Source organism: Limanda limanda, chromosome 9 (assembly GCF_963576545.1).
Source record: "Limanda limanda chromosome 9, fLimLim1.1, whole genome shotgun sequence".
Lineage (NCBI taxonomy): Eukaryota > Metazoa > Chordata > Actinopteri > Pleuronectiformes > Pleuronectidae > Limanda > Limanda limanda.
In genome coordinates this window covers 29,407,496-29,435,145 of record NC_083644.1, presented here as the reverse complement: position 1 = coordinate 29,435,145, position 27,650 = coordinate 29,407,496, and the positions used below count along the sequence as shown (strand labels likewise).

At 39.8% G+C, this 27,650-nt stretch overlaps 2 protein-coding genes across 8 annotated transcripts in view; both read left to right on the top strand.

Moving 5' to 3' along the window:
• Positions 1-14,783, top strand: part of b4galt6 (UDP-Gal:betaGlcNAc beta 1,4- galactosyltransferase, polypeptide 6) — a 55,735-nt gene extending 40,952 nt beyond the window's left edge. For 5 of the 7 annotated variants that reach the window (XM_061077945.1, XM_061077943.1, XM_061077944.1 and 2 more), the window contains 2 exons: positions 6,354-6,455; positions 11,976-14,783. In XM_061077945.1, coding sequence (XP_060933928.1) covers positions 6,354-6,455; positions 11,976-12,123 — 250 coding nt within the window. In that variant the 3' untranslated portion in view covers positions 12,124-14,783. Of the gene's footprint in view, positions 1-6,353; positions 6,456-7,290; positions 8,452-11,975 lie in introns of those variants that run through there. The other 2 variants (XR_009680680.1, XM_061077946.1) reach the window with 2 other exon arrangements.
• A 4,492-nt stretch (positions 14,784-19,275) lies between these two features.
• ddx10 (DEAD (Asp-Glu-Ala-Asp) box polypeptide 10) lies at positions 19,276-25,991 on the top strand. Its single transcript, XM_061077935.1, has 2 exons — positions 19,276-20,858; positions 22,873-25,991. Exons 1-2 carry the CDS (start codon positions 19,512-19,514, stop codon positions 24,028-24,030), a joined length of 2,505 nt encoding a protein of 834 aa, XP_060933918.1. The 5' UTR covers positions 19,276-19,511; the 3' UTR covers positions 24,031-25,991.
• The last annotated feature ends 1,659 nt before the right edge of the window (positions 25,992-27,650 follow it).

Here is a 27,650-nt window from a genome sequence, read left to right as displayed (position 1 = left end):
ATAAAAAAAACTAAAACAAGGAATACTCCCGTGACTGCCGCCCGTATCACAGGTAGGCCTGACATGTTAAGGTTAGACTATTGCAATGAATATCTGAATGATAGAGGAAACAAGAGCAATCGCACAAACTCTGCAGGGTGACGTGTCAGTGAGGGTGAGCACTGACCATGCCTGCGGTTACTTTTATTCACGGAAGCGTACGTGTAACTCCCGTTCAAATGATAACACTCCTCTTTTGATTGTTGGATCAGGAACGAAACAGTATTTGATTTGTTTGTGTCAGTCCAGCCTTTGCATTTTGCCACTGAGGGAGCTTTCACTAGTGAACGACAGTGACGACAGGTCGGCGGTCTTTTTTTCTTTTCTTTTAGAGTGGTGGTCCAAACATGCAGGCTCACACAGCAGGCTGGCCCCCCCCCCCCCCCCGGAGAGTGTTCACGCCCCCCCTTGAGAACCACTCTCTCTTCTAGTGGGATGGTATGATATCAGCTCTTTAAGCTATGATGCTGCCATATTATTAAGGGGCTATTAAGGAAGAGAATTTTTAATTCTATTCTAAATTTAACAGGTAGCCAGTGTAGCGAAACCAATGTTCGAGAATTGTCATCTCTTTTCCTGGCTAAAGCTGCAAGCGGCTATGGTTTGGCCCTTACAGTCCAAGTGTGCGTCAGAGTGTGCTGTGGCTTCAGTGTAGTTACTTGAAATTGGTTTATACGGCATTGCATTATGTGTTTCACACTGCATGGAGGAGTAACAGGAACATCCTGTTAAGGCATGCATCCTGTTGCTAGTAGGTGGTGCTAAAATGATGTGCAATTTTGGCATGTAAATGTGGTCACAGAAGATCATCAAACATGTTAATTTTGTTGCGGATTGGACAATGTACAGCATAGTCAAGTTGGAAGAGCTTCCTTTTTCGAGGCAAAAACGTGAAAATTTGACGACACTCCACAGACACGTCGCTCAACAGAACCTCATAAATAGCACTGACCCAATATGAAGCAAGTCGGATTCATCCTTTAGGAAGAGATTGTTTAAGTACAATGCATGGAACTGGCAAAAATACAACAATTGTACATTACATTTAAAATGTTGAGGTATGGTACGTATACTTACCGATTTTCATACCTGTTGGTGGAACCTGCCGCCAGTGCTGCTGTAGGGGGATCTATCGAGACATTTTTCCACTCCCATAGGCAAGACCCATATTGGAAGTAAAAATCATTTTTTCTTTTTCTGCACACAGTTTATTTAACAATATGGTATATAAGTAAGAAATTAGTCTTTAACCAGTATATAATGTGATTTCATTCTATCTTCCGTATATATATATTATTTTGCTTGATAACTTGATGTTCAATAGGAGAAAAAGTCAATCCCCCTAATTCAAGTTTTCGTGTGAGAGGAATGAGGGTTGACAAAACATTTTACATTTTTCCAGGGTGATTCTCAAACGTGTCCTTCATCCCAAGATAACACACGACTTAGTGTACAATTTAGAGGAAGGGGCATGATGGGAGATGTGGCCTACGAAGAACCGGTGATCATTCCATCTCAGCTTAGGGGGCTGGTCTCTTTCTCACACTCTTTACACTTTACAATATTTGTATGACAAAAATATATGACAAATTCTTTTTAATGTCAAAGCAACAATTTTCACTTATTTTTTTCAAATTCCAGGCCACTGAGATGTAGATTGCAGTCTTTTGTCATCGTTGTTGGTGAAACCAGTCAAAGCTGTGTTTCTCTTAGTGACTGTGAGGGTTTGTGTCAGTGTCTTCATGTGTGCCTGCATACATGCCCGTGTATACACAACCTGGCTGTTTTAATACAACTGAGTGCTCTTCATACACACAAAGAGGAAGGGAGCAGTCCCTGAACGCATCGTCTTGGAGTAATGGTACAACACTAGATTAAAATTCCTCAACAACCTTCCACTTAGATTCAGGAAACAATCCCCAGAAGTGTTGACCTTTTTTTAAGTTTTGTAACAACTTTTTACTCAGTACAAAAAAACCTTCTCAACCATAGAAAGAACAAAGCGAACAGCATAAGGAGTCCAAAGGGAAGCTTGGAGGAAGAAGAGCATTGGGAGGATGGGTCCCTGGGAGTGAGATTGTGTTCCCAACCCATATTGGAAGTAAATGTGTATAATTTCTGACCTGTGTAATGAGTTTCGTGAATTTGGTGCGGCCCCCAAAAATGTGATAAGTTCACTGAATGCGGCTCTTCAGCCCCTCTGCAGTGAATCCCTGTTCAGTGTTGCGCATATTTTTGGCATACGGTAAACTTATCGCAGCAAGTGACTTACCGGCTGCTTCTTAACAGTGGAAATAGTGAAAACACTGAGTTTCTCTGGTCACAGCTGCTCTGAGATCAGCGCCGCAGCTTCTTGATCAGAGCAGAAGCTGCAGTTGGTTTGTACTGAGCTTCAGTTTCTGTGTCCGCCTCCAGTTTGACCTGCTCTCACTTTTGTTTTAATATTTCGTCAACTAAAATATGAGTCACATCGTATTACGTCTACGTCCCGACGCTTTTCCCTGCAGGTGGCTAATCTTGAGTTTCCGACCCCCGGCCTCGGTAAACTAACCATGGATGAATCCACAAAAAGAAAAGTCTCGGAGGAAAATAGAGAGTTTAATTCTGCGTGGACAGATTAATTTGCTTTCACTGCCCAACGATGCTGGCTAACCTATATGCTTGAATTGTGGTGAAGAATTAGCAAACAACTAAAAATGTAATGTTGAAAGACATTTCCAGAACAAGCAGATAAGCATTTGCTGAAAAGTACCAAGCTGGAGATGAGCAAAAAAGCATAGTTCTGTTTTAAATTTTTATCAAAGTACGCCTACACATACACATACCATACATCGGAGCAGTGAAATTCTTGTGACCTGGCAGGCAACAGGCTTTACAAAAAAAAGAAATAACATAACATATAACATAGTAAAATGAAGCAGCAGTTTACAGGGTGAAGGAGTGGGGAATATAAATAATATGAATATATGTGTAGTATGTATTGTACGTAGTTAGTGTGACCTGTGATCTTGTGACCTGGCAGGCAACATCTACGCCACATGTGTCAAACACAAGGCCCGCGGGCCACATGTGGCCCAGGAATGAATTATATGTGGCCCGCATGATAAAATCTATTTACTATTAGAGCTGGCCCGCCGGCAGTGTTTTGCAAGTTCTCAATACAAAATAAGTACTGAGAATTCCTGAGGGTCAGTGAACACGTCGGGATGGGGCACGTGACAGTTCTAGACCAATGGTAGGCTCTCATTGGCTGACGAGTGGGCGGGTCAATGGTGAATGACAGATCCCACAATGCACTGCCCGTGTGTCGGCATGTCAATCACGGTCCCGCGAACGCGCGCATCACAGTCATCATCACATATCACTTGTGACAACTTTCAACCATCCCGCTCCCAAAAATGGCTAAAACGAAAGGTGGCATTTGAATACAGGAGCTTTCAAGACAGGTGGGAGGCACAGTATATGATCGCGGATGTAAAGGGTGGATCCGAGAAAAGATGAAGGAAGAAAAAAGTGAGGAAAAAGTGAGTTGACAGCTTATCACTGCATCATACACCAGGAGTCGTTGTGTGGCAAAGCCTTGAAAATGGAACATGTGATGAGCATCATAACATTAGCGGTTAACTTTATCAGAGCCAAAGGTTTAAATCACCGCCAGTTCAAGTCTTTTCTGAAAGCTCCGAAATAAAACGTAACCTGCAGCTTCGGGGGGGGGGGGGGGGGGGGGGCGTGTCATCACTGACATGTACGCTACAGTGAGGGCTTTAAAACCAAGCTGCGCCTGTGGGAGACGCAGATGCTGCAGGGAAACTTATTTTTCTCTTGCTACTACAGGACATTTGATTTTTCTTTGAAGTCAATTATTTTTGTCTGTTGTTTGCCTGTAGAAAATGTTTTCACTGGAAATTACTCTGGAAATACTGCAGATAAAGCCAGAAAGCAATTAATGAAACTGATTTTATTACTTTTATATTTATTTATGTATTATTTGTTATTTGTATTTAATTTATTTCATAATTAATGTTGTTTTATCTGCAATACTCTATAGGTTCAATATGTGCACTAAGGTTCTTTCAATAAGTTTTCAATAAACGAACCCATGTGGCCCTCGACTTGAAGCAATTTTTTGATTTCGGCCCACTGCGTATTTGAGTTTGACACCCCTGATCTACGCGGTAGACAGGCTTTACAAAATAAAAAAATAACATACCAAATAACATATAACATAGTAGAATAAGGAAGCAGTTTACCGGATGAAGGAGTGGGGAATATTACATTAAATAATATGAATATATGTCTAGTAAGTACGTAGTAAGACAAAAAAGGTCTACTACAAAGGATATAATGTGACCTAATACGCAGTCCTGGCCACAGAATAGCAATGAGCAGACCAGGTGGCTTTCTCACACTGTCTGGTACCCAATCATTTCTCAAAAGCTGTTTTCATACATGCACTGGACTTCACGGTTCCTCCGTATGCACCTCCGGAGTATTTGAGGCCTGTCAAGTAAAGATTTGTATATGAGAAAAACATTGTACATAAATACAATTGTGCAAAAAAGTTATTTGATTTATATCGCAATATATATCGATATCGGCTAATATGAAAAAGTTATCGTGATAAAAAAAATTGCATGTCACCCAGCCCTACATTGTAGACAAATTGTTAAAGATAAAATTATTCAATTATTGTTGTTGCCAGGTCGAAGATCAGCACCTGCGGCATTCATGAATGGCTGTGTCATTCCTTGCACTTGTGATTGCAAAGTGCTGTTTGCCTGTTTATAAATATTCACTGTGTAGCGTTTCACCCAATTTGACGCTGCTCCTCCTTAGGCCCTGAGGAATACACATGCCAAATGTCAATAGTCAATAAGATGAATGGTTCATGATATATTCGATTCCAGTCCACCTACATACGTACAGAGATTTGTGGAATTAGTAGATTGAAGATTGTCTTTGCTTCCTCCTCCTCTACTTAACCTTGGTTTACACCTTGTATCTACTAATGGTATATAGTAACGTGTTGGGTGTTACAAAAGGTACAATGAAATAAATGTATTATTATTATAGATGTCTATAAAATATATATATACAAGCAAGCCTCGCTGTGACCTTGAGGGTCACAGCGAGGCTGCACTTACACAATCATGATCAAGTTTGACCATATTCAGTGGCACTGCCTGCCGTTTTTCATAATGTCCCATACAATCTGGTAGAACCCATACTGCAGACAAGTTTATCTAGCATCCATTAACCTGTCAGAGAGACACTATCTTCTAGTTAGGACTCCAAGATCACTGGGGCTGAGACATCCAAAATGTAGAAGTGGACAAAACTGAGAGGCGAGGAACAACTCACTGCCGCACAAATGTCCTGAGTAGGAACTCCCCTGAATGAGGCCCAGATTGTTGCAAGACCATGAGTCAAATATGCATGCATACCCTTATTAATGTTAGAGCAATAGCCTCTACCACCCAGCAAGCGTGTCAGCATCCCCATACACTCCATATAAGTGTGCATGCCACAAACTAGAAACTAGACAACATGACTGCTGTTCTCCAGTGAGTCAGCAAAAACAATTATCAGTAGAATAATATGAACCAACCATTTTAGGCACAATGGCTGGGTTTTGTTTCAATGTCATCAGCCAGGGCTGGCCCTGGCAATGTTGGAGCCCTAGGCGAGATTTCAGATTGGCGCAAAAAGTATCAAACTGAACGCGCCTTGACTTCTTTTTGGCAAAGTCATCAATGACTAAAGTGAGAGATGACGTTTCAAGTTAGCAGCCTCCATTAGTTCAAAAGGGGACGGCTTCAGCCCTTCCAGAACCACAGCTAAATCCTATAGAGGCACCAGTGGTCTGGAGGCGGGGAGAAGTCTGCACATTCCCTTCGTAAAACAGATCACCAGTGGCATGTGACGACACACACTATTTACATACATTTATCAGCCTATAATGATTTGCCTAATGAGATAAGTTATTTTGAAGGAAACAGCAAGGCTTGCTGAGCGATATATAATGAAAACTAACTCAATAGTTCTACATTTAGGAACAATGTTAGTGTCATAACAGGTCATGACTGGGACCACAGCTCAAATTAAACCACCCAGTGCATCAAATTACACATGTTTTTAGATGTGTGTGTTTAAGTAAATGTTCAACCATTTTAATAGTTTACATGAACTGTACCAATAAACAAGGCACAACGCCTCATTTCAACTGAGTCATATGGCACAACTGGTTTAAGGTAGGCTGTATTTTTATGTTAGTTTAATGTTGTGAATAGTAACACAGCCTGCTCTCTATCCAGGGTTCAATATTCTGGTTTCAATGTCACACGACCAGATGGAGAGATTGGCAAGTACAAGTCTATTCCTCATCACCACAGGGGAGAGGTGCAGTTCCTTGGCAGGTAAGAATCTGCAATATGTTTCTCCATTTTAAAGAATAAAGTCTTTACTTTCACATGAGCTGTAACTTTTACATAATGAATTTAATCAATGAAACACTTTTCCCCCATAAACTTTCACAAGATCACAAAAGCACATATTTCTCAATTATGTTTATGTTACCGACGCCAGACCTATGGGAAATCTGGACTGGCATCAAGGGTTACATGGGCTAGGGAACACTGTGTAGCCAATATGAAAAAAAAAACGGTTTTCGGTGGATCAACATAGATAGGACCAGAGTTTACGTCCTTATGCCAGAGCTTGTTTATTTCTTGAGCATCTAATCATCTCTGAAAAGACTTTTTATTGTTACCACTTACGCTTCAAAACTTCATACACAGATGCACAACCATACAGACAATAAACAATAATGACAATTACATAATTGCACATGAATAATACAGTATTTTTAACATATTCCTCATAACCCCAAAATTGGCTTAACTAAAAAAAAACATTTACTTTTCCATCCAATCCTACAGAAACTTCTATATAAAAACATACAGTACTGTGCAAAAGTTTTAGGCAGATGTGAAAAGATGCTGTTATCTAAGAATGCTTTCAAAAATGGAAATGTTAACAGTTTATTTTCATCAATTGACAAAATTCAGTGAATGAACAGAAGATAAATCTAAATCAAATCAATATTTGCTGTGACCACCCTTTGCCTTCAAAACAGCATCAATTCGTCTAGGTAGACTTGCACACAGTTTTTGAAGGAACTCAGCTGCTAGGTTGTTCAAAACATCTTGGAGAACTAACCACAAATCCTTCTGTCTCTTCATGTAATCCCAGACAGACTCGATGATGTTGAGATCAGGGCTCTGTAGGGGCCATACCATCACTTCCAGGACTTCTTAATGACATTGGCTGTATGTTTGGGGCCGTTGTCCTGCTGCAGAATAAATTTGGTGCCAATCATACGCCTCCCTGATGGTATTGCATGATGGAAAAGTATCTGCCTGTATTTCTCAGCATTGAGGATACCATTAATCCTGACCAGATCTCCAACTCCATTTGCAGAAATGCACCCCCAAACTTGCAAGGTACCTCCACCATGATTCACTGTTGCCTGCAGACACTCATTATTGTACCGCTCTCCAGCCCTTCGGCGAAAAAACTGCCTTCTTCTACAACCAAATATTTCAACTTTTGACTCATCAGTCCAGAGCAACTGGTGCCATTTTTCTGCACCCCAGTTCCTATGTTTTCGTGCATAGTTGAGTCGCTTGGCCTTGTTTCCATGTCGGAGGTATGGCTTTTTGGCTGCTACTCTTCCATGAAGACCACTTCTGATCAGACTTCTCCGGACAGTAGATGGGTGTACATGGGTCCCACTGGTCTCTTCCAGTTCTGAGCTGATGGCACTGCTGGATACTTCCGATTTCGAGGGGAAATATGCTTGATGTATTTTTCATCTGCTGCACTAAGTTTCCTTGGTCTACCACTGCATCTATGATCCTCAACGTTGCCCGTTTCTTTGTGCTTCTTCAAAAGAGCTTGAACAGCACATCTGGAAACCCCAGTCTGCTTTGAAATCTTTGTCTGGGAGAGACCTTGCTGATGCTGATGTATAACTACCTTGTGTGTCTTGTTGCTCTGCTCAGTCTTGCCATGGTGTATGACCTGTGACATCAAACTGTCTTTCACAACCTCACATTGGTAGCAGGGTTTGGCTGTTCCTCACCCAGTTTTAAGCCTCCTACACAGCTGTTTCTGTTTCAGTTAATGACTGTTTCAACCTACATTTGAAATTGATGAACATTAGCACCTGTTTGGTATAATTGGTTGATCATACACCAGACTATAATCCTACAAAATCCCTGACTTTGTGCAAGTATACCTATAAGAATTGATGCTGGTTTGAAGGCAAAGGGTAGTAACACCAAATATTGATTTGATTTAGATTTTTCTTTTGTTCGCTCACTTTGCATTTTGTTCATTGATGAAAATAAACTGTTAACACTTCTATTTTTGAAAGCATTCTTAGTTTACAGCATTTTTTTACACCTGCCTCAAACTTTTACACAGCACTGTACATATGAGCTAACATTCATTCAAAATGAATACAGCTTACACTCAATCTTCCTACAATTGCACTTAACCATAGCACTCAAAGAATGGTCATCATTAATAAGTATTATTATATATTAAGGACCAGTGATACATAAAGAGCACTACTTTATCGTCTCAAGGAAAAGAGACAGTGTCTCCGAAAACAATTGAATATACGTACTAGATTTAAATAAACGTACTAGATTTAATTGCTTAAATTTTAACAAATGTAATCACATTAACCATCATAATTAACACATTGTAGAGTCTTCAACCCACTCAGATGGTCTGTCCACGTACCAAATCAGAATTTGGTTTTGGTGTTTACAACAAATTTGGTCTCAGGTTTATATAACCACAACACAGTAATGTTCATCAACTTCATCCCTCATAGGAAGAATAGTCTCTGGGTTTTTAAATGGTGAGCACTTTGATTTTAAGTGGGGGCATCAATTCTACATTAAAATCTTCTTCATAAGACCAGCTTCCAGAAAACTTCCATACCAAGGTTGTGTCATAAACTAGACTTAAAGATGGAGAACTAGGACTTCCTGTGACGTCATGACCGAGGCAACAGCCTGATCCAGAAGCTCCCGGAGAACTTTTAAAAAAACTAGCCAGAAAATTGAATTACAATTTTGTTTCCCATCTAAACTACTCACAACAATTAACTGTGATGACTAGCGCTCGAAGAGAGACAGGAAAGAGGAACAACAAAACTCCAAAACCCTACAAAGACCAACAAAGTCAAAGTGACTCAGGTAATGAAGAGAACATGGCGGCTGTGCTAGCCGAGTTGCGCACATTCAAAAAGGAGCATTCTGAAGCCTCTAAAGCAGTGGTTCTCAAAGTGGGGGGTGTATATATTTTTTATTCATTGCTTTATAAATTGTCTTCTTAAAGACTCGCTCCTTCCTTAAGGCTCCAGTATGCTACTCCGTAATCCGTTACGGACGGACAGGTCTGACGGACACTTTTTCATTTTTATTTCTCCGTGTTGAAAACAATTCACCGCCAGAACAGTAGGTGGCGCAACGGAAGACAAGCTTGGAGAAGCCTACCTCAGGAGTAATCAGAAGAAGTCCACTGTGTATTTACTTACTCCCCACTTGCACACAGTGTAGGCTACGGTGGCAACTAAATAAAATAAAGTGACACCCAGCAGGTCAAAATGCTGATGTAATCGTTTCTTAGCGCAGCGGTTCCCAGGTCTTGTTTCCGAACTGTGTTGCTAATTCCACAGCTTGAAGCTCCGTGTAGCTTGAAGCTACACGGAGCTAGCTAGCTCCCCTCCCAGCTAGCTTCAACCCCAGCTTCCACACACAGTCAGCAGGGACTCCCGACACTAACTACTATCCAGTGTTTGCTTCTAACCTGGCGGTATTGTAGAAACAGTGTCATGATAGAAGTGGAATTAAAGTCGTGACGGCGGGGTTATGCACTGTTACCACCGCAGTTAGCATGGTGGCTAGCCCGCTAGTGCCGTTTTGAAAGCTCGTTATAACCGTATGTGACCGTGCACACATGCCGTCAGTACTCTAACAAGCCACCATCAGCCGGACAACTCCGCTGGCTTAACACACACGTCACATTAATCGTAGAATCGTAGTTGTGTATGTGTTTATTGTGAATCAGGAAGTCAGAGGTCCGGAAATGACGTCGTAGGGAAATTATTTTATCGCGGACCAATCACAGCCAAGAGCTGTCCGTGGGGTCTCCGAAATAAAGACGGACAGTTAGAAAAATCAGAGGTGCACAAAAAGCTCTCCGAGTAATACCTTCCTGCACGTGCAGTAGGCCTATTCGTAGCCTAATCTAAGGAGTAATTTGCTCCACAGTCTTTTTAGAAAGCTCATAGCCCCAAGAGCTAGCCTTCTAGCTAGCTAACTTCTTCCAACTGCAGCTAGCCCTTATCTCCTTAACACCTACCTTTACATCTTCAATCATCCACCGTGTTGCAACAAATGAAACACCAGCACTTGAATACAATTCTGTGCTTTCCCTGTCTACATTGTGTACTGTTCGTTTTGTTAGGAACCATTGCCTAGCACAGCCTTATTCATTATTCGTGTGCAAGTCACTCACAGCCACACATACAAACACACTCACAAGACCACAACGTTGCAATTAAAACTTTATTAACTTCACACACACTGTACTATGGACAAGTTCCTGATTCGTAAAAGTCAGGCAACCGATGCGGCAGTTGCGAAGAAGCCAAAGCTTCGCAAATATGACGAGAGCTATTTGCAGGTTGGTTTCACCATCACTAGCACGACTGAGCAACGTCCTCAGTGTGTTTTGTGTGCCGAGGTGCTGGCAAATGACAGCATGAAGCCGTGCAAATTAAAAAGGCACCTCGACACCAAACACCCTGACTTGAAAGAGAAGCCTGTGGACATCTTTAAACGTAAACGTGATGGCCTCCAGCAACAACAAACCACCATCTCCAAGCATAGCACTGTCTCCAAGCAGTGTCTGGAGGCATCGTATGTAGTTGCTCATACAATTGCTAAGCTTGGCAAACCCCATACAATTGCCGAAACACTGATTTTGCCGGCCGCGCAAAGATGTGTAGAATAATGATAGAAGAGAGTGCAGCTGCTAATCTCAGCGCAATACCTATGTCAAATGACACTGTGTCACTCTGAATTACAGAAATCCCTAGTCATAAAATAGTAATAATAATTGTCTGTATGGCCTTGACATGTCAGGCCTATCAATAACAATATGATATATATATATCTATCTATCTCTCTCTATATATATATATATATATGAATATGGTAGTGTAGTTGAGGGCGGGGGGATGGGGGGGTCCCAACTACCCCAAAGTTTGAGAACCTCTGCTCTAGCAGATGTCAAATTTGGAGATTTAACCACATGCATGTCAGTTATAAGGTGCTTCCTCTTTCATTGAAAAACACTGAAATTCTATGGCACATGTCCTAAGGCCTACACATACACTCTACACACACACAGATATACATCCCCCACACCCCCCATCCCACGCCTTCATCTGCTTCGTACCCCCAGTGTGACAGGCGGGTCTGTGACCAGCGCCGTCAATGGCTGCAGGACCGGATGGCTGCTTTTCAGGCTGGTTTACCTCCATCCCCCAACTGGCAGAGCACCCAGTCACTGGCTTACCTCCACCCCCCCCATCCCCTCTCCCCTTTCTCTTCTATAAATTAGCAATGACATTAAAACATTATTTTTACAATATGTAATTATAGAGTATTAATGTTTTCTTTTGTCAATAGTGGAAACACTTCACTATACACTTCTATTTTCATCCAGAATGTGATCAATACTAGACACAGTTGCACCTGAAAGCAGTAAACTGTGTCTTTAAGGAGAGTAGAGGCAGGGCAGGTGGAGTGAATAAATATTTATATAAGAACTGTATGACTGTGTGTTTTTAGGTATAAACTGCTGAGGTATTCCAAAGAGCGGCAACACTTAGACGGCCTCAACAATCTCCATTACAGCCCCCACATCTCCCTCAGCAGCCTCTACAAGAACATCACGGTGGACCTGAACCCTGAGCTTGTTCCTATCAAAGACTACTGATTGCCCCACCCAGCCCTACTCCACACCCCAACCTGCCCAGCTCAAGTCTGGCCTCCTAGCCCCAGGGGGGACATAGGCAGGGAGGGATGAGGAGATGCACCATATAATGCTGCCAAAATACCTAGTAAGAAAAAGAAAACTGGAAAAAAAGGAGTGGCAAGTCTCTCAAAGTATGTTTGTGTGCAAGTGCATGTCTGAGTGCATGTCTTTTTGTCAATATTGGCTGAACTGCTACAAGTTGGTTTAGGTTTGGGAGAGCAGCAGCAACTCAGCTCTTGATGTTTACTGCAAAGCCTTAATGTGGCAAAACCACAGCTTCCTCTGCGTGGCTCTGCACTACTTCACTTCTTATGTATTAACGTCACCATACAAGCCAAAAAACAGGTTTTTGTCTCACTTTCTTTTTCATTTCATGTTGTTAGGCCAACATAGTCCTTTAAAATGAGGGAAGGTCATCTTTAATATTTGCAATGTGTGTTTTTTATTTTTGATCCATTCTATTTTCTCTGATTCAGGATGTTTGAAAATGTCGTCAACGTCAATCAATAAATGTAATTTGCTGTTTTGCTGCACTGCTGCTGAATACGCATGAAAATGTATGTAAATAGTAGCCTCTTAAAGCTTGAACACAGAACACAAATATGTTAATGTGGGCCTTTAAATGCTCGGGTATATTTCAATGATATTCCACTGGATTGAATTTTACTTGGCAGCTACCTTCGTTCTGAGGAGTGAGTGTTTTTTTCTTAGTAGAAAGGTATCAAATCAAATCTTCTGATTCAACAATATAGTTTGCATGCCTTATTTATTTTGTTTACAAAATTGTGTTCATTTCAAACTACACATTATTTCATCAGCTGAAGATGTGTATATTTGTGTATATTATTTTGCTTTTGTTCCCCCTTGTGTTGCACTTTGTGAAAAAGTAAAGCTGCTCCTTAATGGGAGAGCCTGACTCAGTATCTCCTCCATTACTTTTTACAGGGAGCAGGATTAGCCATTACAGCACAAGTGTGTCCACCCAACATGCTTTACTGCACTTTATTGTCTTGGGTGTGTGTTTATATATTTTTTTGTCTCAGATGTGTTTTTATAATACAACAAATTTTGTAATAATTTTGTGCTGGACAACGTAAAAAGCTCCTCATTGTACTGTACCAAGCACTGAGCATGCCATTTGAGGCTGGCCTGTGTGTCTGGTCTGTGGTGTTACCTTTTTTGCTAAGCTCATGTAGTAAAAAATGTTCATGAGAAGATTAAGTTTGACATGTTTTTAAATACTTGATGATGGAAGTCATCTTAAATGATTGATATATCCACAGCACCACAGTATCTGAATGATAATGGGGATTAATAGTCAAATTTCTGTTATGCCATGATTTGCATTTTAGTGCCCTCTACTGGCAGATCTAAATGGTAAAGGTACAAAGGTTGTCTAAACTTTTTAACATCTCAAAGCACTTTATATCAATTAATCATTAAGAGTACACTTTGGATAACATTGCGGACACATCCTGCAAATTTAGATTTTACCTAAGAGTTGTTTACTTGAGTTTATTTATGTGCTAACCCTATTGAACACCCAACCAAACCAAACCACAAACAATTAGTTTCACCTCGGTCAGTCCCAAAAAATACATCCCTTTTCCCTTCACCATTGTTGTGCTTCATTTGCAGTATTTTCTGGTTTAAATTAAGCTACTGGATGCAGAATAGACAATTTGCTCGCTGTTAAAGCATAATGTGCCCAGTGTGAATGAGAAAGGTCCCGTAATATAAGTTTTCAGGTGGCATCATTAGGGGCCAGGTAGAAGAGGGGTGCTGCATTCCCATTCAAGATCGGCTGCCACACCAAAAAATGGCAGATGATGCACACACTACAGCTCACAGAATGCCTGACCACTCACACAGTTGTAGGTTTTTAAGCCACCTTATTGTGGCAGGACTGGAAACTTGCAGAGAGGGGCACAGAGCACACGGCAGGAAGGAGCTCGGAGAAGAAGCTTTGACTGGAGAGCTACATAAAGGAGACCAGGCTGAGAACTATCCAGAGAAAGAAGACCCTGTAGCCTGCAAAACAGAAGACATTCTCAGTTGAGTTTTTCTAATGCTGTTCAGTTTAAAGAACCCTTATCTCCTACAGGACTTTTTTTGTTTGTTCGTGGATTTTGATTTTGATAGAGAATTACCTGAGTTGCCTGTTTATAAGAATTGTTGCCAGTTTTTCTGTGTTATATTGCATTACCCCACCTAGCCTCCCCCAGTGACCTCTCATTACATTACGATGGATATTATCTCTGATACAGAGCTAAAATGCCTGTATCATTAAGTCTGCACACACTTCAGCGCTTTCATCATTGGTGCTGCTCTACATTATATAACAATACACCACCATCCCTTAGCTTTTTCCAAATAGCTTGTGTTAGGACTGTTTCTTAAGATAATGGGCCTTGCATGAGGCCTGTTTGTCTGAACAGATTTTCTGAATTGTCAGTAGCAGTGAGTATTTTGAGTTTTCTTAAAGGTGCCAACAGAGTCATTTAGTGCTGCTGACCTGTCCTGGGAGTCTGTAGTTATTTAAATCCATTTTTTTTTCAATAATGGGTTGTACATTTCATTAGTTTGGAGCCATTAAAAATAAATATGTAAATTACACCTCATCATTACATGATGTTACATTGTGTTTAACACAGCAATTAGAGTTTTAATTGTTGTGATTAGTATTCCTTTTTATATTTAATATTAATAATAAATTAAATTTACATTAAAGCTACCTCTGTACAACATCCTGCAAATGAAGGGAAAAGATCGATTAAGTCTCATGAAAGTACTAACTACAAATTTAGAGCTCTGAAAAAATTTGATTAATAACTTTAACCAAAATTACCACATCAACAGTTAGCAAAGCTGAAGGATGTGGAGTTAGTGACAGTGTTGAGGTTGACAAAATTCACACTTACTGTATGCAACATTAATAAAGACAGCATGTGTGTTTATGAAAATGACAAAAGTATAAACACACAAACTAATCAAGGGTTAGGGAGAGCACCCTCACCTGAATCACAGAGGATCAATCAGCACAGGTGAGAGCTGTTAGCTGATTGGTCCTCACACTTAAAAGGCGGCGTCTTTACTGCCTCGGGGACACTCACAGTACACTCGGGAGACTGAAACACACATGAGACGGAGAGATTCGGGAAGAGACTGACGGAGCTGAAAAGCTAGTTGCCTTAAGTTAAACTTTATTTATGTTTGTTCCTGTGTGTTTGAGATAATAAACAATGATAAAATCTAAATGTTTTGTCTCTGGCTGCTGTGCTGAAGCTCTGTGGCACAGGGTTCTTATTATATACAAGGGAATATTTAAAGGGATGATAATTCAGAGAATATGCATAATGGGATAAATGAGCAAAAGGATTTATAAAAATTAAAAGGTGATCATTTGTGAGCTGGTGGAAGATGATATTTTAAAGTGCGGTAATGTTAATGACAACATAAGAGAATGATTCAATGAAGTATTCTGGAAGCTGTTGAAACGAGAACTCAGGCAGCAGCTGATGTCTTATGCAAATATTTTAATGGAGACTTGATGCATCAAGGAGACCAGAAGATGCAACAATATACAAACGCTAACAGAGTAACATGAGCAATTGTCACCCCCAAGTCTTGACGATGTCTCCGACAGCATCGCCATATACCTCTCTACTTGTGTCACCCATTCTAACAGCACGGGAATAAACTGGAATAAACTGGAAATGTTGTGGGTCATTTATACTAACTGTGTTTACCTTGTCATATACAGTCATAAATATAAACATTTTGTTTTGTCATAGGCTGATTTGAGCCCTGAAGAAACTTTGGGCACTTGACTATATGCTTCTGCATTGTTGTGACATTCTTAACATAGGTCATTGCACAGTATTTGCAAATGTACACAGCCTTTCCTTATACATTGGATGGGGTGAAATGTCTCAACACATGAGATAGTGCACGTGGCATTGTTCTGTAGAATAAGATGAGAAAAAAGTTTGTAAAAAAACACTAATGCAATGCCAGATATAAATAGTTAGCAAAACAATTGGAATCGTCTGTACTCATATTTTACAATTGATGGATAAATGAATGGAAATAGGCTAGATGAACAGATGAACAATCCTCAATCAGCATGCTAATATATTTTCCCCAGTAATATCATCGAAACTTACCGGCTAGTCCTGCACACTACAGCAGGCCTCAATAGTGCTGTAGTGTGCAGGATGCTGGGAATTATCCCAGCAATTATTATATGGAAGAATGCACAGTGGAGGGTTGAAATTCAACGTGCAGCGTGTGCTGCATTCCACCCATATTTAAAATAGAGTTTTGAATGATGTTTTTATTGTTCAGCGTCTAATTTGCGTAGCTTTTTTTTTTTTAAATACCCAAAATTCCGGAGCTTAACTTCCCATGGAAAGTTTCCGGAAAGTTTCCAGAAATTTACCTGAAACTTTCTGCCTCTTTGCAACCCTAAATGTAATATACAATAAACACAATATATAGTGGCATATACAGTAATGGGTGAGGATGGTCAAAAATTCCCCAACAAAGTGGACCTTCACTTCCGGTCCATGAGGGTTCCTCCTAGAGACAACATCAGTTTTTGTGTGCGGCTGTGGCTGAGGGGTAGAGTGGTCGTCCTCCAACCTGAAGGTCGGCAGTTTGATCCCCAGTCTGCATGCCGAAGTGTCCTTGGGCAAGATGCTGAACCCTGAATTGCCCCCCATAGAATAACAAAGTGCTGTGAATAGATGCACTGTATGAATGTATGTGTGAATGGGTGAATATAAAACTGTACTGTAAAGCGCTTTGAGTGGTCATCAAGATTAGAAAAGCGCTATATAATACAAAACCACTAACCATTTACCATCAGTTTTTCAGCTGAGGGGTTATGCCAGGCGGCTGTGAGCCTCTTCTCCAGGTGCTTCAAGTACTGGGTTACTGAATGACACTCTCGGTGCAGGCCTGTACTCAACATAAGCAGCTTTCTTTAAATAGTTTGGGTGTCCCTAGAGACGGTCACACTGTGATCTTCTCTTTGGGGGAGAATGGTTTTGCATGGTTTCATTTTGTAACCTAATTTCTAAAGGGTCAGGTTGCCTTACTTATCTCCACCATGACCCAAAAAACATGAACTCTATGTTAAACCCTTAAACCACATGATAAAACAATGTAAGGAAGAATGTGAATAGCAGAAATGTAGGTCATATAGGTAATCATTGAAGGTTCAATATAAAACAATACAAGAAAATAATTTGATACAGTATAATCAACCATTATAACATTAGTAATAATAACAAATAACATAAATATCAATACATAAATGTATGCATCTATATGACTAGGGGAATCAAATGAAACATTACTAGTTGCAAGGAATAAATGATAGTTGTATATGGTTACATATTAGATTCATATTTCATTACTCAAAATTCTCAATTTAGCTTCCATTAAGTGTTTAGTAATTATAGGATTTTTATCAAATTACCTGACATCTATTATTAAATAAGACTACAAATCACAAACAATTTAAACATTCTCTCTTTGTTTCAGACATTCAATAAAAATGTCTGTTTTTCAGTTCAGAGTGGAATGTTGTATTTATGGATTTTATCTGTACATCATAAAAAGATAAACACCTCTCTCTCTGAGAAACGACAAAAGGCAGAGATATTCCTCTTATTTAGTTACATGGGTTCTGTGCATCCTTTCCCTGTTCAGCCAGTTCCATCTAAATAATCCTCAGGGCCAGTCATATTTGCAATCAGAAATATTCAACCCCCTCACCTCAATAGACATTATAGTGATGTGGACGGCAGATAATGACAATAAATGACAAAAAAAACTCATCAAACAACAAAAGATATTTACTGATGTAAATATTTTTTACTGATGTAAATATATTTTGTTGACAGAATCTTGATCTTTGAGCAAGATTCTGTCAACTTTAATTGATAAATCCTTAAAATCTTTGGGGGGTTGAATATTTCTGATTGCAACTGTATGTATTTTGTCAGGTTAAAAGCACTTTGGTGAAAGAGGAGCCAGGCTTGTTTTTCTTGCCTGTCCGAAATACTAGATAATGTTGTGAAAACAGTATCTTGTCAGAAACTACATGCCACACGTTTTGATTGAATGCGAACACTGAAATCTGTTATGGGTAAGCTTGACAAGTCCATGACTAGTGTTGAGAAATTTCCGAACATCATCACCCATTACTGTATTTGCCACTATATATTAATGTCTATTGTATATTACACATATCAGTATAGAAGAATAGTGCCTGTCTAAATTCCACAGATACTCCCTTCTATCTCTAAGCAGTATCCAAGGTTAAGCTAAAGATAAAGGGCCAACCAACAATGCATTGCAGTGCAAGGACACAATGTGATTTAGTTATGCATACTTTAGGCAACTATACAATACGATGCGAACAGCTACATGTAACATAGAGAGTGACAGCAATTCTGTATGCTTTTAGAATGGTACTCTGTTAGTGTTTGTATATTGTTGCACCTTCTGGTCTCCTTGATGCATCAAGTCTACATTAAAATCGTCTGCATAAGACATCAGCTGCTATCTGAGTTCTCCTTTCACCAGCATCCAGAAAAGTTTCCTTAACACCTAGTAATTAAATTATACCTTCAACTTCAGTTGCAGCCAGACACGCACACACACACACACGCGCGCACACACTACATTGTATAGAATAGTAGCACAGTGTGGTGTGGTTGTATTTCCTGGGGCATCACCCGTCTCCTCTAGAAAACCTGCTCATTTAACAGAATGAAAAGGTTACAATCGGACAATTTCAAAGCTGTGGCTGAAAAACTGTAACACTAACACTCTTAACATGTAGAGTGTTAGTGTTCTCCACTTCAACATTTCCATGTGTTTGAAATCGCCAAGACACTTCATGAAAATAATACAAATGTATCTGTCATTTTAAGATTAAAAACTCAGGACTTCTGCTGGTCTGGACTTCAGACAGTTTGTGATTTTTATGAAATAATTAAATAATTAAATTTATACTCAGCGGACCTGGCAACCTTTACAGCAGAGAGAGATTTGTGTCGCGTCCTGATGACGTCACTCTGAAAGCGCCGGTGAATTGCCTCTTCCACGCTGTTCGGGTGACGGTTTTAGTGGTTCCAAATCTTGGTATCTGGGTTTGGTTGTCTTAAATTGCGGAAAGCGAAAAACCAGGCCTTGTTCGAACCTGTATTAGCATATATTTGTGCCAACCCTGTTGCAAGAGGACAGCTCTGAATTCGTCGAGTAAAACTATAAGAAGGTGCTTCCACGTGTGTTTGGAGTGACGGCTGGTGCTCGGGATTGATTTGGCTGAAATTATGGAAGCCGAAAGCGCCGAATATGTAGGGAGGAAAACCAAACCTACGAAGATGAAGGACAGTGCTGACCCGGTGAAAAACTTCGAGAAGTGGAAGAAAAAATACAATAAGAGGAAAGCACGAGTAAATCGAGAGAAAGTGGAAAAGAAACCCCAGTGGCAGGTCGAACGGGATTACATCCACAGACTTGAAAGCAGGTACGGACAGATCAACACCAAAGACGTTGTCAGGTTTTCAGATTTTCCCATTTCAAAGAAAACCCTGCTAGGGCTGCAGGAAGCTCAGTATAGACAGCCCACAGAGATCCAGAGACAGACCATCGGCTTCGCTTTACAAGGTAAAGATGTCCTCGGTGCGGCGAAGACTGGTTCCGGGAAGACTTTAGCCTTCATCATACCGGTGCTGGAGTGTCTGTACCGACAGCAATGGAGCTCCATGGACGGACTCGGTGCGCTCATAATTTCCCCCACCAGAGAACTGGCCTACCAGACCTTCGAAGTTCTGCGTAAGGTGGGCAAGAACCACGAGTTTTCAGCGGGGCTCATCATCGGGGGGAAAGAGCTTAAGAGCGAGTCGGAGAGAATCCACCGCACCAACATCGTTATCTGCACCCCGGGCCGACTACTGCAGCACATGGACGAGACGGCCACCTTTCACGCATCCGACCTCCACATGCTGGTCCTGGACGAGGCAGACCGCATCCTGGACATGGGCTTCGCCGATACATTAAACGCCATATTGGAGAACCTTCCTAGGTCCCGACAGACGCTGCTGTTCTCCGCCACACAGACTAAGTCAGTCAAAGACTTGGCCCGGCTAAGTCTGAAAGACCCAGAGTATGTGTGGGTACACGAGAAATCAAAGTTCAGCACGCCGGCCACCCTGGAGCAGAGCTATGTGGTGTGTGAGCTCCACCATAAGGTTAACATGCTATATTCTTTCATTAAGAGTCACTTGAAGAGGAAGATCATTGTTTTCTTTGCTTGCTGCAAGGAAGTACAATACCTGTTCCGAGTTTTCTGTCGCCTAAGACCTGGCATGCCCATCCTGGCTTTGCATGGCAAGCAACAGCAGATGAAGAGGGTGGAGGTCTACAATGACTTCATCAGAAAGCAGAATGCTGTTCTCTTTGCCACTGATATAGCTGCCAGAGGCCTGGACTTTCCCGCAGTCAACTGGGTGCTGCAGTTCGACTGTCCGGAGAATGCAGACACCTACATCCACAGGGTGGGCAGGACTGCGAGGTACAAGCAGGGGGGAGAGGCCCTGTTACTTCTGCTCCCCTCAGAGGAGAGGGGCATGGTCGGCCAATTGCAGGAAAAGAGGGTTCCCATCAGTAAGATCCAGGTGAGATGTCAGTCATAAAACCATCACGCTATACTTAAAGTGACCAAAACGGAGGGAACATGATACAATTTATTATAATCCAAAAGACCTTATGTGTAGGCTTTTTGTGTTCATTTTCAGTAAACAGTTTAATGCAAACAAAGACAAAACACTGAACGGTCAACATACAGGATTGCAACATTCATACAGTTTTCTGTCCTATAACAAAGTAAGTGCATAAGATAAATTAGACGGCATAAACATAACCATCTTTACAATAAATCCTTTAAATTTGGAATATAATATGTATTTAGGGCTGCCACTTTTTGAAATAATTTCTTCTTTTTAAACTAATTATTTGTTGTTACTCGAGTTATATATAAATTAATTAATCTGAAATACATTTGAAAAGCTTTTCATTTATATTTCAACATTTTATTCAATTATCTTCGTTTGAATACAAACAAATATATTTTTCTTTTTTATTAAGAATGCACTGCAAGGTATTCTTCCACAACAAAAATAGCCCTGTCAGAACTGCTAATCTGCCTTTTCCGTCCCATCCTTAAATCTCTCCAAATTAAATTGGTATAAGAGCTTTTTTCACTCAAGTAAAAGGAATATAGTACACTCTACATTAAGCATGTCCTTGATAAACATCCCCAAGCTCAGCAGAATATCTTGGGTATGCATGCATTTTGGCTCCTTTTGTTGAAAAAGTCCTTCAAATTGCTTTGTCTCATCCTAGAAAACTGACACATGAAGCACATTGGAATAATTGTAATTGTGGCATATTTAAAAATTATTATAATTTCTATATATATCACTGCTGTTATATTGGTAACGATTCCTGTGATACATAGATTAAAAAAATGTGTCAGTGAAGTTTTGATAACGTTCTGTATTGTACAGGCTGTGAAGTAAATGTCAGAGGAATTCTTTCCTTAGATTTATTGACAGTACTTTCTGATACAAATTGACTATGATATTATTTTTGTGCAGAATCAGTGTGGTTAGTTATCCTAAATTTAAGTGTAATTAAAAATAGTCAGACAGAAGAGGGTTTTGGGGAAATATTACATTTCAAATTTCTATGCCATATCTCCGAACAAGATCAAGAGTGTGATTTAAACAGTGAGAGGGTTTATTTACAAGTGGAGTTAAACAAATTAAGTCAATCAGTGAATTAAATGCTCACTGAGTGTCTTTGGCAACATCTATATGAATGTTGAAATCACCTACTATAATGAATTAATCTGTGCTAAAAACTAGCTTACTGTTATCATTTGGCCGGGAAAAATTTGATCACTGTAAGCGTTTTCACTGTACATTGAATTAACATTGAGCTTAAAAATTATGATTTCCCCCTATGTTGTATTACCTTAGACACTATCCATTGGCTTGGGATGCCATCAATCAAGTACTGTATTGGTATTACTGATCACAAACTGTTGAAGTTTATTGTAAGGAATTATAAAGCGATGCCCCTTCAGATAAGTAATGTTATATCAACAACCACTAATATTACTCTTTCTTGAAGGGTTGGTGACATCATAAACTAACTTTAGTAAAAATTTGACAAATTTAAAAAAATATAGATTCTTTTGGCATCACCTAACCGGATAAAATCACTCATAATGTCATATTTTACATTGATAATAGCAAAGGCCAGTCAGAACCCCAGAAAAAGTTTTAACTTTAATAGTCCATATTCCCCTTGAGTAAGATCCCAATCAAAGAGAATATTAGTTTCTTATGATCTATCGGCATTTAAAATGTTACTAATATCTCCGATTGTGAGTCCCAAAAGTGTGATGATTTGACTGTGAATAACCCAGGTGTTGATTTTCTACAAAGGAAAGCAGTTAATTGTTTATTTTAAGAGACGTGTCGGTTTTTCTCTTTTTTAAATTTACCATTGTATATGAGACCCTCCATCAATATATTGTTCATAGTGCTACAAGTGTTATACATAATTCTTAAAAGGAAAAGTTAACATCGGTATTAATTTATTTCATTGTGTGGTTGATTCCAGGTGAACCCAGAAAAACTGCAGACTGTCCAGCCGAAGCTTGTCGCCTTCCTGGCTCAGGAGAAAGAGCAGAAGGAGAGAGCACAGAGATGTTTTGTTTCCTACTTGCGCTCTGTCTACCTGATGAAGAACAAAGAGGTGTTTGATGTTTTAAAACTCCAAATTCAAGACTTTGCTGTTTCTCTGGGCCTTGCTGTGGCTCCAAAGGTGCGCTTCTTAAATAAAGTTCAGGTGCAGACAGCTGAGGGAGATGAACAGAAAGAGGAAGAGCAGTCTGAAGATGATGAGCTGAGGAGTTTTAAGGCTGAGCTGAGAGGAAACATTCCTCATGGGGAAGGTCAAAACTGTCAGTCAGAAGATGAGGATGGGGAAAGTGGTGATGAACAAATTGCGAATCAGCCGAAGACAAGACTTCTGGGTGACGATGATGACGATGATGACCTAAGAGACTTGGACCTACTTAAAGTCAAAACAAAGAATGTCTTCAGTCTTACAAAGGAGCAGGAAAATGAGGGGGAACTCTCCAAGAGCTCCAAAAAAGAATTTGGAAAAGAAACAAAGTTCAAAGATGCCAAAAAGGTCCTTAAGAGAAACTTCCATGTCAACACCAAAGTGACCTTTAATGAAGAAGGAGATGCTGTGCAGCTGTGGCCACCTGTCCAACGGGCAGTGACTGATGAGGATGAGGAAGAGGTTTCTGGTATCAATGTGGAGAAGGCCAAGGAAAGGCTGAAACATGAAGACCAGGTGTTTGACAAGCGGGAGTACAGCTGCAAAGTGAAAGCTAAACACAGAGAGAAGAGGCTGAAGGCCAAGGCAGCTAGGAGGGAGGCCAGCAGGCAGCATGGACAGCAGTCTGAAGAAGAGTTTGAGGAAGAGGTGGTAGCGTACCTGGCCAAGCACGGCGAAGATGAGTTTGACCCCAGCGCTCTTCCAGACCCTGACAATTTGCGATCTTTGGAGGAGGAAAAGAAGGGCCAAAAGGATCAAAGAAGATCAGAAAAAAGGCAACAAAGCAGTGAAAGCAGTGACGATGAGCTTATAGCAGGGAAGAGGAAGAAAGTAAGACAGCTAAATGACGAACACATACCTCTGGACACTGGTCTCTCTCTGGCCGAAGATGAGGAGTTAGTCTTGCATCTGCTAGGGGGAATGAGATAAAGAAAATGGGATAAGGGGTTTAAGGAGAGTGTTGATGAACTAATCAGTTAAATAAAAGAAGTAAAGAGTCAAAAGAGAAAATGTCCAAACAAAAGTGCCATTTGTAACTAGTTTTTGAGTCTGTGGTGGTGTGTTTATAGGAAAAAGTGACAACTATCAAGAACTACTTGTGTTTTGATTCTGCACTTGTGTATATTTGGAGGTCTCTCACAAGGTATCTGTCTGTACATCGGCAACAAAGTCCAATGCATCTATTTTTGTTGAGATTCACATTGGAAAAACTCGGCCAATGTGCCTAATTTGGACTGTTGTGTGATTTGATTAGATTTGATTGACAATAACCCCACAACCCACAAGCTGTCATAAAATTATGATTCATGTTATGTAATATCTGGCTCATACAGTACATGTTCATATTTTTAAACAACTCTCTGAAATAATCGCAATGATTGTATCGTTGGTAGAAGTTAATTTGTTCACTTGTTATGCAGTACAAATAAAATTCGTTTTCAGGGTTACTTTCCCCATAGCTATTAAATGTCCCCATCTGTCACATTTATAATGCAGGCTTTTTGTAATAAATTTGCAGTACATTGAGCTGAGCCGTCATCAAGAGGGTTTTTAAATCAGAGGTGTTGGGATAATTCACCCAGAAAAGAAAATTCACTCATTATACTAACTACAATGCTGATGGAGGGGCGGGTGAAGTGTTTGGGCCCACAAAACCCTTAATGAGTCAGGGGAAAACAGTGTTGCAGCAGAATCCAATACAATGGAAGTAACTAGTGACCACAGCTTAAGATGTAATAAAACAACCGAAAAAACCTAACATGCCTCCATACTGCTTGTGTGGTCTCATCCAAGTGTCTGCAAGCCCCGACAGTCATATATGACTCGAAACGCGGTCATTTACACCGTGTTTTAAGCCTAAAAGTCCACCAAGTGGCTAAGCTAGTGTACGTTAGTATTTGACGGTCCCTGAATGCACCATCAGAAGATGATATAGGGATTTAGGCCTAAAACACATTGTAAATGACCTTGGTTCAAGTAAAATATGAATGGCGGGGCTTGCGGACACTTGGATGACACCACAGGAGCAGTATTGAGGCATGTTAGGTTTTTTCTGTTTTATTACGTCTGAAGCTGTGGTCACTAGTTGCTTCAATTGTATTGGAATGGTTGCAATTCTGTTTAGCCCTGAAACGCCATGAGGTTGACTCAAACACATCACCCGCCCCCTTCATCCGCATAGCTGTGAGTAGATAATCAGTAAATTCTCAGTTTTGGTTGAGTTATCCATTTAAGAAGCTCAGTCATAAACTTGTGTCAATCTGCTTTATATATTAGTTAATCCATGGTGAACAGCCTGGCTGCATCCATCTTTTAGATTTTTCTCCAAAAGTACACTGACAGACACGACCAAAACATGCCTAGAGTCACGTGTGCACCCTTGAACAATCACAGTTTGGAGTGGTTCTGTCTTTGTAAAGTTACAGAAACTATGAGATCCAGTCCAACTCTTCAGACATTGGTTTTATCCATTTCACATTGTTTTCAACATACCTTTTAAACATTTATTCTGCTAACTGGCATTAATGCAAAGGAGAAGCAGTTATAACAATAATCAATGAGTTATAGATATATCAGCATGATTTGACTAACTGTATTGCATTTACAAAGCACATTTAACGTGTTAAATTGTACTATCCTATTTGTCCTTAATATTTTACCTTTTTATGTGATGACCGTTGAGTTAATAATTTTAAATGGCACTTGCTATCCTTTACTCCTCAATTTTAAATGCTGTTATTGATGTTTGAGTCAGCTTTGTAATCCATTTATTTCTTAATGATTGTAAAACCTTAAACCTAGAAGAAACCTTACAATGTGCTGTCTTCAGAACAGTCTTGCTCATGCACTTGTACCTGATTTTACAATAAAGCTGTCCTTTTGCAACAAAAGCAGTGTATCTCGATGTTATCATAAAGACATGTATCACTCTTTGTGACAAGTCACATTCTTGAGGTTTTAAAATTGAAAAACAAATTATTTTTGACATTTTTATTATTAGAAAAATAACATGCTGACAAATTAAATAATTTCTACTTCCATAACTGTCAAAAATCCATATGTTATATCTAATTTGAAAACAATTCTTAAAGGTTTGAACATATATCACTGCACCACATTCACACTAACCACTTCCCAATAACTTTCCTTAAATTGAAACAATCTAGTTACATTTATTTCCAGCAGGTGGCGCCTCCACCTCAGTGATATATCTCCATGCTCAAAGGTTCCTCCAGCCTGTTGGTGGAGACATTAACAAACCCGTGCAAGAATATTGTATTGTTATATAAAGGTGATGGTAATCTGTTAAAAGTAGGCTTTATGGTAGGGAACTCATTGATTGAAAGCATTTACTGTATAGAGAATATATTCTCTGATGGTTATTGCTTGTGATGGCAAAAACTAACTGGGCTGCATTCAAATGTTCCATTTTTGCTTAGCGAAGTTTCCCGAACTGAATGAAATGACCCGGAAGTAACCCAGCCTCTGCTATAATAAGAACTGTTAAAATTCTCAAAGTATAAGGGAAGGAGCTTTAATGTTTCCTAACCCATCTCATTTAACAAAGGAACAAAGAAACATCGGACCATCCTTGATGAAAGGACAGAAAAAAAATGTCGCCCCACAGTTCATTACAGCAGCAACATTTAAGGTGACAATCTCGTAGTTACACCTGAGCACAAACACGTAAAAAAACATAACAGCTGTTTTATTCTCTTGACATGATCTGACGTGAATCCTCACAAGATCGTCTGAGCTCATGATTTCTTCTCTGTCACATCCGTCCTGACAGGAGTCACAAACATATGATGACCTTCACAATATTATCACAGCTAAACACAAATAAACAAGTTTTATTAATCATCTGACTGTGGAATGGACACAATATTTTTTTTCTCCACTTATATAAGGCTTCTCCTACTATATTCCTCACATTATTATATAATTTCAACATTCAAAAAAATCTGTTTTGTTTCCTGTGGGTAGATGATTTAATGTTCCCTCTGTATGACCTGAAAAGGTAGGGAGGCGGGAAGCTTTATTATAACTCACCTCACAGCCTAACAGCACATAGTAATGTACATTTTGTGCGTTTCTTCAGTTATTAATAATTTATTCAAGTGAATAATTGTTTTTTAAGAACAAGAAATGTAAGATTTTCTGTGATCAATGGTTCTCCTTTACCAACTCCTTATGGCTACTCCTTCACGTCTTTTCATTACCCTCTGACATTCCATCAGGGTGATGGAATATGAGGCTGTTTGAAGAGATTGGACTTTCCCAAGTATACGTTAAGTGTAGAATCGAAAAGATGGCACACAAGTCTCAGTTGACACTGCTAAATATGGTTAATAAACAACTTGTATTTTTTAATAAGTCTGTTGCATATATAATTAAACATTTTTTGTAGCATTGTCCATCAGGTGGTATTGCACTGTTCCATTGGCATTCATTTTGAGCATGTTAAAAGCAATGCTTTCCAAACAGGTGGCCTAATGTCAATTGAGCAAACAATGCATCATTTATGGCCAATGTAACAAGCAATGTGG

Excerpts from the sequence above, each read along its gene's own strand:
- ddx10 (XM_061077935.1), top strand. The coding sequence starts at position 19,512 with ATGGAAGCCGAAAGCGCCGAATATGTAGGGAGGAAAACCAAACCTACG. Across the intron at positions 20,859-22,872 it reads TTCCCATCAGTAAGATCCAG|GTGAACCCAGAAAAACTGCA; the intron begins GTGAGATGTCAG and ends GGTTGATTCCAG.